Here is a 15,909-nt window from a genome sequence, read left to right as displayed (position 1 = left end):
AAGGTTTAGTATACAAACTACAAAACCATTTACCTTTGTCTTAAGAGCTTCATGTGTTGTGATATTTTAGTGGCTTCTCTCCACAAGACAACACATGAAAACAACATAGAGGCTTCCATTTATACAATATAAAGAATGAGCAAGTACACATTGGAATCTTAGTTGGTTACGGCTTCTCAATGGAGATGACATGTTACCATATCTTTTAAGCGTCATAGTAACGTTATCAACTAACCATGGTCCTTCTCAGGAACTATGTGCGTGACCCTTCACATTCTTGAACTTAAAGAAAAAATAGCATATGTAACTTCTTCAAATGGTGTAAAAACAAAATTTGCACATCCAAAGTTAGTTTTGTTTTATAATACCATAATGGAAGATTTATGTCCCAACAAAATTACCATAAAGTTGCAAGGTATATGATTCATTGCATGATACATAATGGAAGATTTATATCCAACATGATACCCATAATTCCATAAAGTGGTAAGAGATAAGATCCATTGCATCATTTCATAAGATTGGTTGTTAAAAGTAAGGGTACAATGCTTTTGTATTTTTCATTTTTTAATGGTAAAGCTTATTGAGTCATAGAAAAGTGACATCCATTATTGTCAAGCTTCTAATAAGTTAAAACCAAACCATAACGCTGTTGAGCGGCCGTAACACAGCCACGTCGGAGCCACATCAGCAATGCCGGTGCACCCCTCAACGCTCCACCATGCAAACCCCACCGGCATGATTTCACACCAAGGAAATGCTCATCCTTCCGCAAAACGGCATGATTTCACACCAAGGAAATGCTCATCCTTCCGCAAAAATGTTGCCATGTCGGAGGTGAAGGGGCCTTGGCGCTGATGAGTTTAACGTCCGCAACTAACAGCCTAAAAGTTAAGTTTCTAAAATGTTGAAACCAAAAATGTAACAAAAATCATAGTATTTTCAATTTTTCCAAGACCTATTCTTATTAAATTGACAATTGAATATTGCAATTATTTTAACATTAGTGGAAAGCATGTTCTAAAACATGCATCTTTGATGACCTTAAGATTGTAATGCTTAATTTTATACACAATCCAATTATTATCTCAACATGCCAACACAATCAACTAAAACGACATAATATACTTTTGATTATAGTTGTTAATAAGTTTAACCAGAGCCAGACCACACTCCGCTCGAAAATGTACTCGCCAACCCCGCTCACAACCCTCTACTAAACCAAACTTGGCTCGGCTCAAAATGCTCTAACGAGCCAAAAACTTGAGCTCAAACTCGGTTTGACCTAAAAAGAAACCTTGGTCCTTGAAAGTACAAACTAATAGTAAAGAGTGAACTGCGGTTTTTGACCATGTGGTTTGTCCAAATCTGCGGTTTTCACTTGCAATTAAACCCAAATTCATTAACCCCGTTAAGTTTGGTCGTTAAACCCATCAGTGTGCCCCTCATGTGAGGGGCATTTTTTTCCTTTTTTTCCGCAAATAAACTCCATTCATAATTTGCAAGGCTCCTCACGCGAGGGGCTAGGGTGTACTTGGGAAAAAAACATGACAAAACTGCCCCTCACGTGAAAGGTACGCTGATGTATTTAACGACCAGACTTAACGGGGTTAATGAATTCGAGTTCAATTGCAGGTGAAATGAAACCACAAAAACGAAAATTAAAAATTTGAAACTATTAAACTAAACCGCAAATTTAGACAAATCACAGTGACAAAAACCGCAGTTTACTCAATAGTAAATAACAGAATAAACAATAAACCCAAAAAGTAAGATAACAAACTCTTATTTAACTCAACTCCTCAATAAACTTTGTCCACTAGATATAAACCTAATAATTAAAGTTGTATCTTATACCAAATAATAACAAATTTAAACTCCCTGATAACTTGAACATCAAAAAATGAAGAAAGATCAACAGTAACACAGTCTTAACCTTTCTTGGCAAACAAGTTTAAATAAGATCCGCAACATTCGAAGGCAATTCCTCAACAACCACATTATAAAACTTCTGAATATCCTCAAGCATTCGTCCATCATCCAACGTCACAAAGTTAATCGCGACACCTTTTCTACCAAACCGCCCCCCTCGCCTGATACGGTGGAGATAGTTTTCGGGCTGAGTGGTAAATCATAATTGATAACAAGTGAAACTTGTTGCACGTCAATCCCACGTGCCAAAAGATCGGTTGTGATGAGTACACGTGATGACCCGGACCGAAACTCGCGCATAATGATGTCACGCGTGTTTTGATCCATGTCACCGTGTGTGGCTGACACGGTGTGATCATGGCTCCTCATTTTATCGGTCAACCAGTCAACTTTCCGACGGGTGTTGACGAAAATCACACTTTGAGTGATTGCTAAGGTTTCATAAAGGTCACAGAGGGTTTCGAGTTTCCATTCTTCCTTTTCGACATTGACGTAGAATTGTTTGATTCCTTCTAACGTGAGTTCGTCACGTTTAACGAGAATTCTTACTGGTTTGTTCATGAACTTCCTTGTGATCTCGAGTGCCTCGGGTGGCATTGTTGCAGAAAAGACTCCAACTTGGACTTTTGATGGCAACAGCTGGAAAATATCATAAATCTGTAAAGAAACAAGAACGGGTCAACTCGGGTCAAACGGATGAAAGGCTTGTAAATGAACCGAACAAACATGAATTTAAAGCTAAATGAGCGACTTTTTGAACAAAAATGAAACACGTTCATGTTCGTTTAGCTTTAACCAAACAAATGACCGAACACGAACAATTAAACTTGTCTGTGATCGTTCATTAAGAAAACAAACATGTTTGTGTTCGTGTTCGTTTGTTAAGAGTATAAACAAACGTTTCACATACGTAAACAAGTGGAAACTGGAAACATAACTGAACATAGATGAAAGAACTTAAGTGAGTTAAAAATCAGTTGAAAGTAACGTGAAGAACAATTTAATATATATATATATATATATATTATATTAACGAACGTAAAAGAATGAAAACAAATATAAAGTAACGAGCATAAACAACCAAAAATAAACTAACGAGAAATGTGATCATTTTCGTTCGTTTAACTAAATGGGTCAACTCGGGTCAAACAATTAAAAGTCAAAATAAAAGTTTTAATAACAGACCTGATCCTTGAAACCTCTTGAAAGCATTTCATCAGCTTCATCCAACACAAACATTTTAATATAATCCGAACGTAGCGACTGTCTCCTAATCATGTCAAACACACGTCCAGGTGTACCAACAACAACGTGGACCCCAGCCGAGAGTATACGTTGGTCCTCACGAACACTGGTCCCACCAACACAAGCATGCACCTTAACACCAAGGTAGTCCCCAAGGGCCCGCATGACTTTCTCGATTTGTTGTGCAAGTTCACGAGTAGGGGCTAAAACTAAAGCTTGGCATTCCGTAACTTGGTAGTCGAGTTGTTGAAGAATACCCGAGCAAAAAGTTGCGGTTTTCCCGGTTCCAGATTGAGCTTGTTGAATTACATCTAGACCTTTTGCGAATGGAACGATTCCCCTTTGTTGAATTGCAGACGGTTTCTCAAAACATAAAGTGGCAAAGCTCGTGTAAAAATAACAGAAATTTACATAAAAGCAAACTTTATTTCAAAATAAGACTTACCATAAGCATAGATGCCTCTTAATAGGTTTTCTTGCAAATTCATGGCGTCAAAACTGTCTTAAACCTCATCATATGATGTAAAGAAGTCTTGTGAATCGGATGAAAGCCTGCGTAATTAATAGAAAACTATCATCAGCATGTGTGACACAAGCAAATTTATGAGTTAATATAAAACAAATAAGTTTGAAGAGAACTTACAACTCGTTCATTTTCGAATCAAAATGGCCAACATCAAACTGATTACCTTCAGAAGCCATGACTGCATAATTTAACAAAACAGTTATTATTAAGCCATATAATATACAGTTTAATTGTATTGACTACTTTCAGAAGTAGTGGTGCAAGCAAGCCGAACTGCTCATGAGCTACCAGAGAACGCATCTGGTAAAAACTTTAAAACGAGCTTGGCCTTTTTAGTTATCAAGCCATAGCTCAAGCCTTGTAAGGGAAGCTCGTTTAAACTCATCGAGCTGAGACGCTCGCGAGCTACCCGAGATCAGATTGATAACAAACCATCCGAGCCTTTTTAGGCTCGGGCTAATAAAGCTTGTTTACTTATCCAGTCTTGCATGGGAAGCTTATTTAAGCTCACCAAGCCTTCATGAGCCTTCACTAGTTTCACACTGCACCACCGTCCTCGAGCTGAACTTTGACTTGCATAAGGTATTACACAAGCTCGAACCGAGCTTAGGCACTTTACGTTTTTCTCAAAATATATGTAAAAATAATTAAAACGTATAAAACTTAACCAACAAATGGTAAACAAGCGAAGCTCAAGTCGAGCCCGAGATTTAAAAATCGACTCACAAGCCAACCTCAAGCCTAGTAGAGCTCAGGCTCGGCTCGTTTACATCCCTAGTTCTAAACGAGCCAAGCCCGAGCTATTGTTTAACATTTTTCTCAAAATATGTAATAATTATTAAACACGTATAAAACTTAATCAACAAATATAAAACGAGCCTAGCTTAAGAAAACAACTCACGAACCAAGCTCGAGCTTTAAAGAGCTAGAAACGAGCCAACCTCGAGCCTAATCTAGCTCAGGCTCAACTCATTTACATCCCTAGTTTTAAATGAGCCGAGCCTTAGCTTTAAAATATAAAAAACTCAAAACGAGCCGAGCTCAAGCCTAATAGAGCCCGGAGTTGGCTCGTTTACACTCCTAATAATCTTCTGATTATTAATAAGAAGCCATAGAATTAAAACTAACTAATAAATTATTATTTACTTTCTAGGGTTTACTTTACTAATAACTAATAAAGTGTTGGAATTATTTGAAATCTCGATTCAAATCTTGAGACGTAATAGCATAAACGCGTGTAAATTAAATTATATAATTCGTTACGCTAAATCAAAAAGAACGATTGATTGATTAATAAAGTTGAGTAATATCGAATATACCTTGTGAAATAATTGAAGAGATTGATCTTGAAAATTGGAACAAGAAGAAGAAGAAGAAGATTTTAGGGTTTAATTGTAATGTGGAGTTCGATTGCTTCTATCATAGATAAATACTTATATTTATACTAGTTTTTATCCATGTATTTTTTTTCGAACGGTTACTTTTAGGGTTAAGCTACTACTGTGCGATCAAATCACGCTACATGGTTGTTTTATATTATTTGTTTTTAAAATTATTATTATTATTGAAAGTTAATACTATACTTATGGCTTAATAATAAATTGTTTCACAAATAAATGAGATGTTATAACCTGATTTAAAAGCTATATGTGTTTGATGAGACCATTACCCGTGAATTCGGGTCAAATGCATGAGAAATATCCATTTAAAAATCAAGCAAATCTGGTAACTCCAAAAAAAGGGGGGCGACCACATCGCGACACAAAGTTTTTTTATGATTTCGTTTATATATATTATAGATTTATATAGTGGAGGCGTGAATTCTTATTTTTATTTTTTATTTTCTATCAAGCATGCCTAAAATATCTATCAACTTAAATATCATTTTCACTTTGGTTGGGTGGTAAGATGAATAAGGTGTTAAATAGGATGTAGGGGGTGTAAGAATAGTGGCGGACCCGGAAATTATTTTCATAAGGGGTGACGTCGGGACTTAACACTAATTTTAAGAGGGGCGATCGAGATTTTCACATACAAATAACATTAAAAAAAATTTAAGGTGCCCCCATTCCCAAAGCCTAGGTCTACCTCTGGCAATATACCAAAAAAACCGATTCAAAATCAAGAAACCGAAAAACGAATCGCAACAAAAACCGACGGTTTGGTTTTATATTTTTGTAAAACCAAACTAACAGTTTTGTTTTGGTTTTACATCTAATAAAACTGAAAAAACCGTATCGATTTCTAAATTTTTATTTTTATATTTTTTATTTGAAGTAACTTATAAGAATTTAATAAATATGTAACTCAAATAATTTTGGTCAAATGTATAAATCTATAGTTAACAATTAAACAAAATTATTTTAACCTAAATTATTATTTTTGCCTACTTTTTTTCGGTCTATAATTTCCAAACTCAAATGGTAAAAACCGAAAACATGTAACCAAACCGACTCAAAATGAAAACCGAAAAAGCAAAAGAATTCAAAAACTTCAAAAACCGAAGTTTTGGTTTTCGGTTTGGTTATAGCTTCAAACCGCACCAAACCGCTCCACGCACACTCCTAATAGAAGGATATGGGTTCAACTCCTATAGTTTGCAAAAAAATTTGTCGTTAAAAAACTAATAATAAAAATAATTAAAGTGGCCTACCTAAGATTTTCGAGTCGGATCATGTTTTTTCGTGTTTAAATTTTTACTTAATTATAATTAAAGGCCATTGACTAATAATAATTCTAACCGTGTTTATAGCTACTGGTGGTCTTAATTTTTAAAAAATCTACATAAGTGGTCCTCAGTTATAAAAAACTTAATGGCGTTATTTTTTTTTTATTTCAAACTGATTTAATAGAGCTTTTGATCAGAATGATGATACGAGTCGATTGATGCAAAACTTAGCTAGAAACGATGTTACAAACGGCTTAATTTTAGTTAATTGGAATTTCAAATGTTCAATTTGAATCACTAATCAAACCATTTCAAGCGAAGTTTTACATTAATCGACTCGTGTCTTTCTACCGATTAAAAGCCGTAAAAAATTAGTTTGAAATTCGGATAAAAATTAACGCTGTTAAGTTTTTTTTTTCTAACAGAGGATCATTGAGAGACAACTTTTTTAAATATAAGACCACCAATGACGATAAACAAGTTGTGATTATTTTCGGCCAATAGCCTTTTGTCGTGATTATTAACATCCAATAAAACATATTTTTTTCATAACCAAAATTAGAATTTTCTGAGTTAGTTGTCATTCGATTTGGACGGGACGATGAACATAATAGAGTACAAAATCATAATAAAAAGTATGATTATTACACATTAAAAAACACACAATAAAAGTTATTGGATTTCTTTTAGTACAATATGATATAATATATCATATTATAATATGATATAGTATAATATGCTATAATATAATAAGAGAAAATTGTCATTTGCCTCCCTGGATAATATCGGCGGGAGACCCTTCGACCATTGAAAACTATTTTACGCATGTTGTGCCATTGTATATCTCCGTCGGGTTTTTTTGCTCCTTCCATTAGTCAAACTACCGTTGACCCGTAAAAATTTGGCGAATTTACTATATTAACCTTGTATCATTATTATAATCTCACATACCCTCTTTCCCCGTATTATTCCATCGCAACGATTGTATGTCTCCGGCGATCTTCATATTCATCAATCTAATAACACCGGGTGTCTCAATCCAAGTCAAGTCAATACTCCTCGGGGTTACCTTCCAAGCCTTCCCGTATAGACGACTCTTGTGTGAGATGCCTATGTAGTGCAGGGACATGTTACCGGATATCCAGGACCGATGCAAACCCGGGTCGTCGATTCTTGTGCTGTGTAAGTGTTTAATTAGTCACAAATTAGAATTCTTGTATGTTAATCGATGTTGATTCCTTTAATTTGGCTTAGGTCAATTTTAGGGGTAATTGATTTTGTTAAATGTGATATTGATGTTATAGTTGATTAGGTTGTTTGTTTGTTGATATATTAAGTCCATTACATAAGAGGAGTTGTGGATAGCTAAAATGAGCTGATGATCCCACATGCCCTATTTGTGAAAAGGTAGTTCAAGCATGTGAAGATGATGAACAAGAAAGATGAGTATGCAAGGATGAAAAATAAAGAAGTAACAAGCTTGAAGATGTTGCTAGGAATTAGTTGGTTGCTATTCTTTGTTTATGTTTGTGTTTATTGATTAGTTGTTAACATTGTATTTGTAGTATGGGATAATGTAATCTTTGTTGTTGTTATTCTAGTTAATGTTAAATGTTTAGAGTTTCTTGTTTCATCTATTTACTTTAAATTTTTGTTCCACATTATTAGTCATGTTGCAGCCATGATGAAACTGAGAAGGAGGAAATTAAGAATGTTGAATTTGGGAAGTATGTAGGGCAGTTTGACAATGAAGCAAGTTAATTGGAAGACAATGAGTGTCAATTGGGAGAAGATGAGTTGCTGGCTTATTTGTTACAAGAAGATGAATTATTTAGACCGAGTGAAGAACATGAAATGGATCCTTGTGATGATTATGACCCTGAGGTTGTGAAAGCAGCTTTCGATTACACCAGTGAGCCGGAGGAAGATTACTATCATGATCCATACGAAGACGATCCAGTGTGGGACTCTGACTGGTTAAATGATGATTGTCATTGGAAGTAGCATTGTACTTGGTTTCTAGTATTGTTTGCATTTGAATTGTAATGTAATGTGTTACTTTAATTAAACATGATTAAATGTATTGTAATGTTTGCATTTCAAGACTACATCCTACAAGTTTTAAAATGCCTTAAACACAAACTGTCAAAATACCATACAAACCATCATATCCCAAATAACATACATGCTACAAGTCTTAAATTTTGTCAAACACAAACCATCATAACACACATGGTACCAGCTTTATGTTGTCTCAAACCATCATAACACACACCATCAATCTTACTCAAACACAGCTTGTTGACATCATTAGGGTTGACTTGGTGCTGGCCTGCAAGTTCTGATGTTGTGTCCGTAACCTCCACATCTTGTACATTTCTTTTCATGCCCCACTCTAGTGAGTCTGCCTCCTGTAGAAAATGCTTCATGAACCTCTTCTATTTTCATCTTCCTCTTCTTGCTAGCTGCCAATTTCTTCTTCTCACCTAGTGCCTTCTTCCTACTCTTCTTCGGTCTGCCAATCTGAATATGATGTTTAGGTGGAGTTAATGTTGTTGGGGAATTTTGAGGGTGTCCACATATCAGGGCCTGAGATGGGCCTGATTTGGTGGTTATACACCTTTTTCCAAGTGTCTAGCCAGTAAGCTTCATCAACCCACTTCTCCAATGGACCGACAGGAATGTTATTTTCTATCATGTCAAACAGAGCAGCAACCACATGTTTGCATGGCATACCTGTCAAGTCCCATCTCCTGTATGTGCATGTCCTATTCTCCACATTCACCACACATTGGCTTCTCATACTTTTAACCTATGAACAAAGTCAGATTTAACAAATGCCGGTTCTAATATCATAATAAGGCAAATAATGATACCTGGTAAGTCACTTCATCAACCATCATAACTGACAATTTGCTTGCTTCTGTTTGTATTTCATCCCATGCTTTTGTTGCTTGCGGTGTTAATGGGCCCTTGGCAGTGGCTTGCATCTTCTTCACATTCACAATCCTGATGGTCAAATACTCTCTAATATACTCCAAACATGTAATGATAGGCTTGTCTTTTGCTCCAACAAGTTGCTTGTTGAAAGATTCACAAAGGTTGTTCAGCAGCATATCACATTTTGCTATGCCTGAAAAATGTGATCTTGACCATCTTGCTGCCGGGATGTCACTAAGCCAGAGAAACATATCAAAATTTGTTTTTTTAATCTCCTCCATTGCCATGTTGAAGTATGGGACAAAAGTGGCAGATGCTGCCCTATAAAACAAGCATTTATACAAATCTCCCCTCCACGTTTGCCTCAAGTTCTCATGGATGTGTCTACAACAAAACCGATGCTCAGCCCTAGGGAAAACACTCTCAACTTCTTGAATAAGTCCCTATAACAGTCAAATCAACATATTAAGTGTAGATGAGTTTGCCTATAAAAATATATGCTAAGTATACATACCTTTTGTCGGTCACTTATGAAAGTGAAATTGGCATCATGAGACAAGTCAAGATCATCTCCAAGGTGATTTAAGAACCATTTCCATGACTGTGTGCACTAGGCTTCCACTATTGCAAAGGCCACATGATACAAACAATTGTTACCATCCGTCCCGACATCAGTCAAAATCTGTCCCGGGTATCTCCCTTTCATAAAACAACCATCCAACCCAAGAAGTTCTCTACCAAGCAATTTAAATCCTCTAACCAAAGCAGCATAGCTGTAACATCCCCAAAATTTGGTCCAAATTTGACAACTTAGTTAAGTTGAAGGATCAAAATTATTCTCTAAAATAAGTAATAATAAAATTTAAATAAAGAAAATATAAACATTATATAAGGAAAAAAAAATATCCCATAAATAAAGTCATCTCATGTTAAGTATATGGAATAAGAAAATTCCATCCCACATTGAAAGATGTAAGAAAGTGAAAGCATTCCAAATGGGTATAAATAAGGAAGTTAAAATCCATCACACATGGAAAGTGGTAAAGATTTGGAAGCTCTTTATAAAGAGATAAAATTCCATAGTAATATTCTTTTATGCCTAGCATGCACCTAATGGTCCTAGCGGAGCGTGCGAAGCACCCGATGCGCACGCGCAGGGGCTCGGGTGAAGGGCGTTGGGCGCAATATGACGCTTTGATGGCGCACTTTGCACTTCACACGCTCGCATCGTCGCGAGCCGCTTGAGAGCCGCCTTAGTATTTTTGGACATCGGGAGTTAGACCCAGAAATGACAAGCTACTAAAGTTAAGGGACTAAAAATGAAAATTGGTATTCATGGACCCATCGCGTATCGCGATGGTCCGTGATGACTCAGGGACACGTGTCACACCCAGGTGACACGTGGCAGCATGGTAGGCCACGTGGAGACACGTGGCATGATCTCAGGAAAGGGGGCGTCGCGATACGCGACAAAGGTAAAGAGAAGGCACATTGCGTATCGCGATGGGTTGCAAAATCAGCTATAAAAGGGAGGGGTCACGGCTCATTCATTCTCACACCAAACTTTCTCTCTCTAGAATTTTCTCTCTCTACCTCGTTTTGCGTGCCGAGCATCGTTTGGCGCGATGAACCTCGTAATCCGTGCCACCCGAAAATAACCCGACATTCTACCTCGAAATACGTGCACGTCATGACAACCACCATATGTCACCTCGTTTTGCGTGCCAACCTCGAAGTTCGTGCTAAGACCCGAAGTTCTGACAATTTAAGCACCAGTATGCAACATAGAGTTGAAGTGTTGCTCATACAAGCTTAGGTATATAACTTCGAATACCCGTGTAAGTTAGGAGTTCTGCCTAAGTCATTATTTTATTATATTACATGGCTTAGACCATAGTCAGGGGTATAGCCCAAACCTTGATCATAGTTATGTTTACATAAGCTTTAAACATACAAAGAGTTATAGTAATGTTTCTTCACAATTAAGAAACACAATTTTTACATTCATAAGGATATATATAGTTTCTTCGCGATTAAGAAACGTGACATTTTATATAATATATTGTTTCTTCATGATTGAGAAACATAATATTTTACATACGAAGGTAGCAATCAATGAATGTTTCTTCTTGAAGAATAAACAGATTATAGATGTTTTTTCATGGAGAAGAAGCTTAGCATATGATTAGTTAATAAACAGAAAGACAACAGGTCTAAATATTTTATTCAAACAAATGATCAATCAAGGTTTAAAGCTATCAAAACTAGACTAAAGATCTATAGCCGGATCAAGAGACGATCCGGATATTTATATACCTATTTTATAGGTCAATCAATCAATCAGTTAGTCAGTCAATCAATCAACCATTCATTCACAATCAAGGTTTCAAATAAGATCACCATATCATTCAGAACAAACAATCACAGGTGAATACGTTCAAACCTTTTATAACGTGAATACGTTAACCTTTTTAATCAGTCAAAACATATTTATACTCGATAAGATGAATGGGTGTTTGTCTTAACGAGTCTGTTAATGTTTACATGAGATTATGTGATCTCTAAAACGTTATAATACAAAGTAGAAATAATATCAACTCAGACCGAATACACATGTGTCTGGATCCAAATAGAACCGTTCAGCCTAATCATTCAAAGGCTACGTGGCCGCGGGCTAATGGTCATAACTAGTTTCCCATTAAGGGCTACGTGGCTCGGGAATAATTGTGTGTGTAGGGCAGTGGTACATAGACCGGAAGTAGAAATGCTTCCGCTGAGCTTGTCGAGAAAACTATATTTGTATTGTAATGTCATTCAAATGTTTTATAGAGTCATACGTGTTCACCAGCATTTAGCTGACGTATTTTACCCCACATTTTCAGGGAAATAGATTAGCACAGGTAGCAGGACATTATAAACATTCATGGAGTTAGATGCTCGCAAGGTAATGATGGCTCAGTTTTAAATTATTAAAATATTGCTAACATTAATTAATCAAGATTTATAAATCAAACACCGGGTATTTATTATCTGAGAAGTTTTCAAATAAATTAATATTTTATTCAACCAAAGTCTTCCGCTAAAATAAACCGCAACTGTGATGTATTTACAAAACAGACACCAACTTGTGGTCACACGCCTAGGCCCTAAACTGGGGTGTGACAATAGCACACATATATTCTTCTAGATATCCTAGTTGTAGGCTAGGGTTAGCACATGGTTCAACATCTAATTTAATGGAACTACCTGGGTTTGCTTTAAGAAGCTCATCAATATAGGATCTGAGGTGGCTGTATTGTTTGGTGTAGTCACCATCCTTCCTTTGCTGAGCTGTTGTCTTAGCTCTTCGGATCTTGGCTTCATAAACTTGTATTTGATGCCTCTGCTGGAATTTTGTCTTCAATTCCTTGGCCGCTATGTTGGGGGTAGTTTGTAGCTCAACCTTAATCTCTTTGGCAATAGCAGACATTGTGTACAGACCAATTGATCTACTTTTGAGACACTCATGTTTTTTTGGAATGGTCTTCACACACCAATTAGCCTCAACAGATGCTCTTGAGATGTGCATAATCCAAGGGCAAGTGGGTTTCATATTCTTTTTTTTACCTTGACCTTTTCCTGACTAGTCACATTTAACCCCTCACCACCAACCAATTTCGGATTGGTCCCCAATAGGCCTGTAAACGAACCGAACGTTCGGTGAACTGTTCGTGAATCGTTCGGCGGGAAGTTCGTTTATGTTCGTTTACTTAATAAACGAACGAACATGAACACAAAATTTGTGTTCGTTTAACTAAATGAACGAACATGAACACATGTTCCGTTCGTTCATATATGTTCATGAACGTTCGTTTTATGTTCATTTATTTATTAATAGAAAATAATTAAATATTATCTGGATATGTCACCTGCCTAAAGGTTTTATATTTGTTAATTTGTGTTCATTTATGTGTTTTCAGATTTAAGTTTGTTTGTGTTCATTCACATTGGTTCATATATGTTTATTTATGTTCGTTTATCTTTGTTTAGTTATGTTTGTTTATATTTTAAACAAACGAACATAAACGAACACAAATGTCTATTTTTAAATAAACACACATGAACATAAATATTTGTTCGATTAATTATAAAGTTAAATGAACGAGCACGAATATGCCATTGTTCGTGTTCATTCGATTCATTTACGGGCTTTCAGTATTCACATTGATGAATCCATCGGTTTTATTCTCTAGCCTCTACCGATTTTATTTTTGTTGGTGAACCGTTCGTGAACACATTAATTTTCTTAATGAACGAACACGAACATAAAATCTTGTTCGGTAAGTGTTCGTGAACCGTTCATGAACACAATATTTTCTCAACGAACGAACATGAACATGGCCTTGTTCGTGTTCGATCGGTTCGTTTACAGCCCTAGTCCCCAAACAAATCACCCTAAACCTTAAAGGATCATTCTTTTTGATATACAAATCTCTTCTACCATGAAGAGCATAACTCTTAACCATTTCATTCAATGTTTCCTTTGATGGTATTAACTGACCAACAGGACACTCATCATCATTATTCCTTTCTTTCCCCTTGAACTTTCTTAGCATACTATTCAATACACTCATGCACACATCATCAGAGCTCTCATAGGTATCCATAATCATCATCACTAATATGATCACCTTCTTCCTCATCCACATCAAAATCTATAATAGCTTTATACAATCTCATGTCAGCTTCTACCTCCTCCAAGGGTGTTTGAAAGGCAGCCGTATTAGCATACTATTCAATACACTCATGCTCACATCATCAGAGCTCTCATAGGTATCCATAATCATCATCACTAATATGATCACCTTCTTCCTCATCCACATCAAAATCTACAATAGCTTTATACAATCTCATGTCAGCTTCTACCTCCTCCAAGGGTGTTTGAAAGGCAGCCGTATTAGCATACTATTCAATACACTCATGCTCACATCATCAGAGCTCTCATAGGTATCCATAATCATCATCACTAATATGATCACCTTCTTCCTCATCCACATCAAAATCTACAATAGCTTTATACAATCTCATGTCAGCTTCTACCTCCTCCAAGGGTGTTTGAAAGGCAGCCGTATAATCAGGATCACTTTCATGTGATCGATCACTATCATAAATGTCATCATAATCCTCTTCATCACTACCTACACCCTAACTAGAATTCACTTCATCAACACTCACTTCATGAACACTTTCACCACTCACTTCATGAACACTTTAAACCAGGTACAAATCCAAAATCATATACCACAATTTCACTATCACTAGTTCTGCCATGTTCTAGAAAAAATTCAACAATGTGACTACCTACACCATCATTACCTCTAACCATAGCACAAATATCTTGAAAATGATAATCTTCAATCAATGGCTTTAAACCCAAATCCAAACTGACACGCGGATGTTTGCAATGAAAAGAACAAACTGTACCACAATCGTATTGTAACTTCCAAACTATTCCAGCCAACAAACTTTTACAGAATTCTGAAACATTAACTTCATCAACATAACTTATCTTTCCCCCTTCGTATCTTCTTACTGGCTCGGTAGTGAGCAAGCCTCAATGGAAAAGCTTTATAGTGAACACTAAATAATTATCACCTATAAAAACCAACATTCGTTCAGCCCGTTAACAACATAGAAGCATAAACAAAAATAGAGTAAACAGTAAAACCTTACCATACAAGTCTTTCGGGTCACAATACCCTTTTTCGGGCCTGACAGAATACGAGCTGACCGCCATTGCAAGTTCCAATAACTTTCACGGCAACAACCTAGTAGTCCGACCGGCAAAATTACGGGCGGTGCAAGGATATATATTGGGTGAGAATTGGAATTGTGATGCCCAAAATAACCTAATTTGAGGGTTATAATCGATCAGGGAGGTTCAACGTGTACAATGACAACTTTACCCCTCACCATTAGCAGTCAACGGTAGTTTGACTAACAGAAGGAGGAAAAAAACCCAACGGAGATATAAAATGGCACAACATGCACAAAATAGTTTCAGTGGTCGAAGGTTCTCCCGTCGATATTATCCAGGGAGGCAAATGACAATTTTCTCATATAATAATATAATATGATACAATATGATATAAGTAATTTAAATAATATAATATGATATAATAAACTATACCATAACATAGCCTAACATAGCATAGCATAGCATAGCATAACATAACATAGCATAGCATAACATAGCATAACATAACATAACATAACATAGCATAGCATAGCATAGCATAGCATAGCATAAAATAATACTTATAACTTTTTTAATCAGATATAAAAAATTATTGAAATATATCGACATTTTAGTTTGTTCTATCATGACCTGCAATAAAAAGTTACAAAATTTTCCATTGCTCACATACTCCTTAAATAACTATCCAATAAATTATATATTAAATACTAGCTTTTGAACCAGTGTATTACACATGATTTGTCTAATAAACGAAATTTAAGTATTTAATCATACATAATTTAAAAGATTTTCTTTGAAATTTATAGATTAATTATAATATTATCACACACACTTCAGATATTACATATTTAAATTTTACAT

At 35.9% G+C, this 15,909-nt stretch overlaps 1 protein-coding gene and 1 pseudogene across 2 annotated transcripts; both read right to left on the bottom strand.

The window, feature by feature from the left end:
- Nucleotides 1-1,730: 1,730 nt before the first annotated feature.
- Nucleotides 1,731-5,067, bottom strand: LOC143575604 (eukaryotic initiation factor 4A-1-like; annotated as a pseudogene). The gene is made up of 5 exons (XR_013142799.1): nt 5,023-5,067; nt 3,821-3,881; nt 3,623-3,729; nt 3,118-3,548; nt 1,731-2,589 (listed from the first exon to the last, which is right to left on the bottom strand). The product of XR_013142799.1 is annotated as a eukaryotic initiation factor 4A-1-like (transcript).
- A 3,614-nt stretch (nt 5,068-8,681) lies between these two features.
- LOC143575600 (uncharacterized) lies at nt 8,682-12,780 on the bottom strand. The gene is made up of 6 exons (XM_077059925.1): nt 12,485-12,780; nt 9,969-10,084; nt 9,826-9,881; nt 9,248-9,754; nt 8,992-9,183; nt 8,682-8,894 (listed from the first exon to the last, which is right to left on the bottom strand). Exons 1-6 carry the CDS (start codon nt 12,778-12,780, stop codon nt 8,682-8,684), a joined length of 1,380 nt encoding a protein of 459 aa, XP_076916040.1.
- Between the last annotated feature and the right edge of the window lie 3,129 nt (nt 12,781-15,909).

Source organism: Bidens hawaiensis, unplaced genomic scaffold (assembly GCF_021521415.1).
Source record: "Bidens hawaiensis isolate Kalapana, Puna unplaced genomic scaffold, B.hawaiensis_p1.1 tig00027545_1, whole genome shotgun sequence".
In the NCBI taxonomy this organism is placed as follows: Eukaryota; Viridiplantae; Streptophyta; class Magnoliopsida; order Asterales; family Asteraceae; genus Bidens; species Bidens hawaiensis.
Note: the sequence above shows the minus strand (reverse complement) of the source record. Positions and strands in the feature narration are given on the sequence as shown.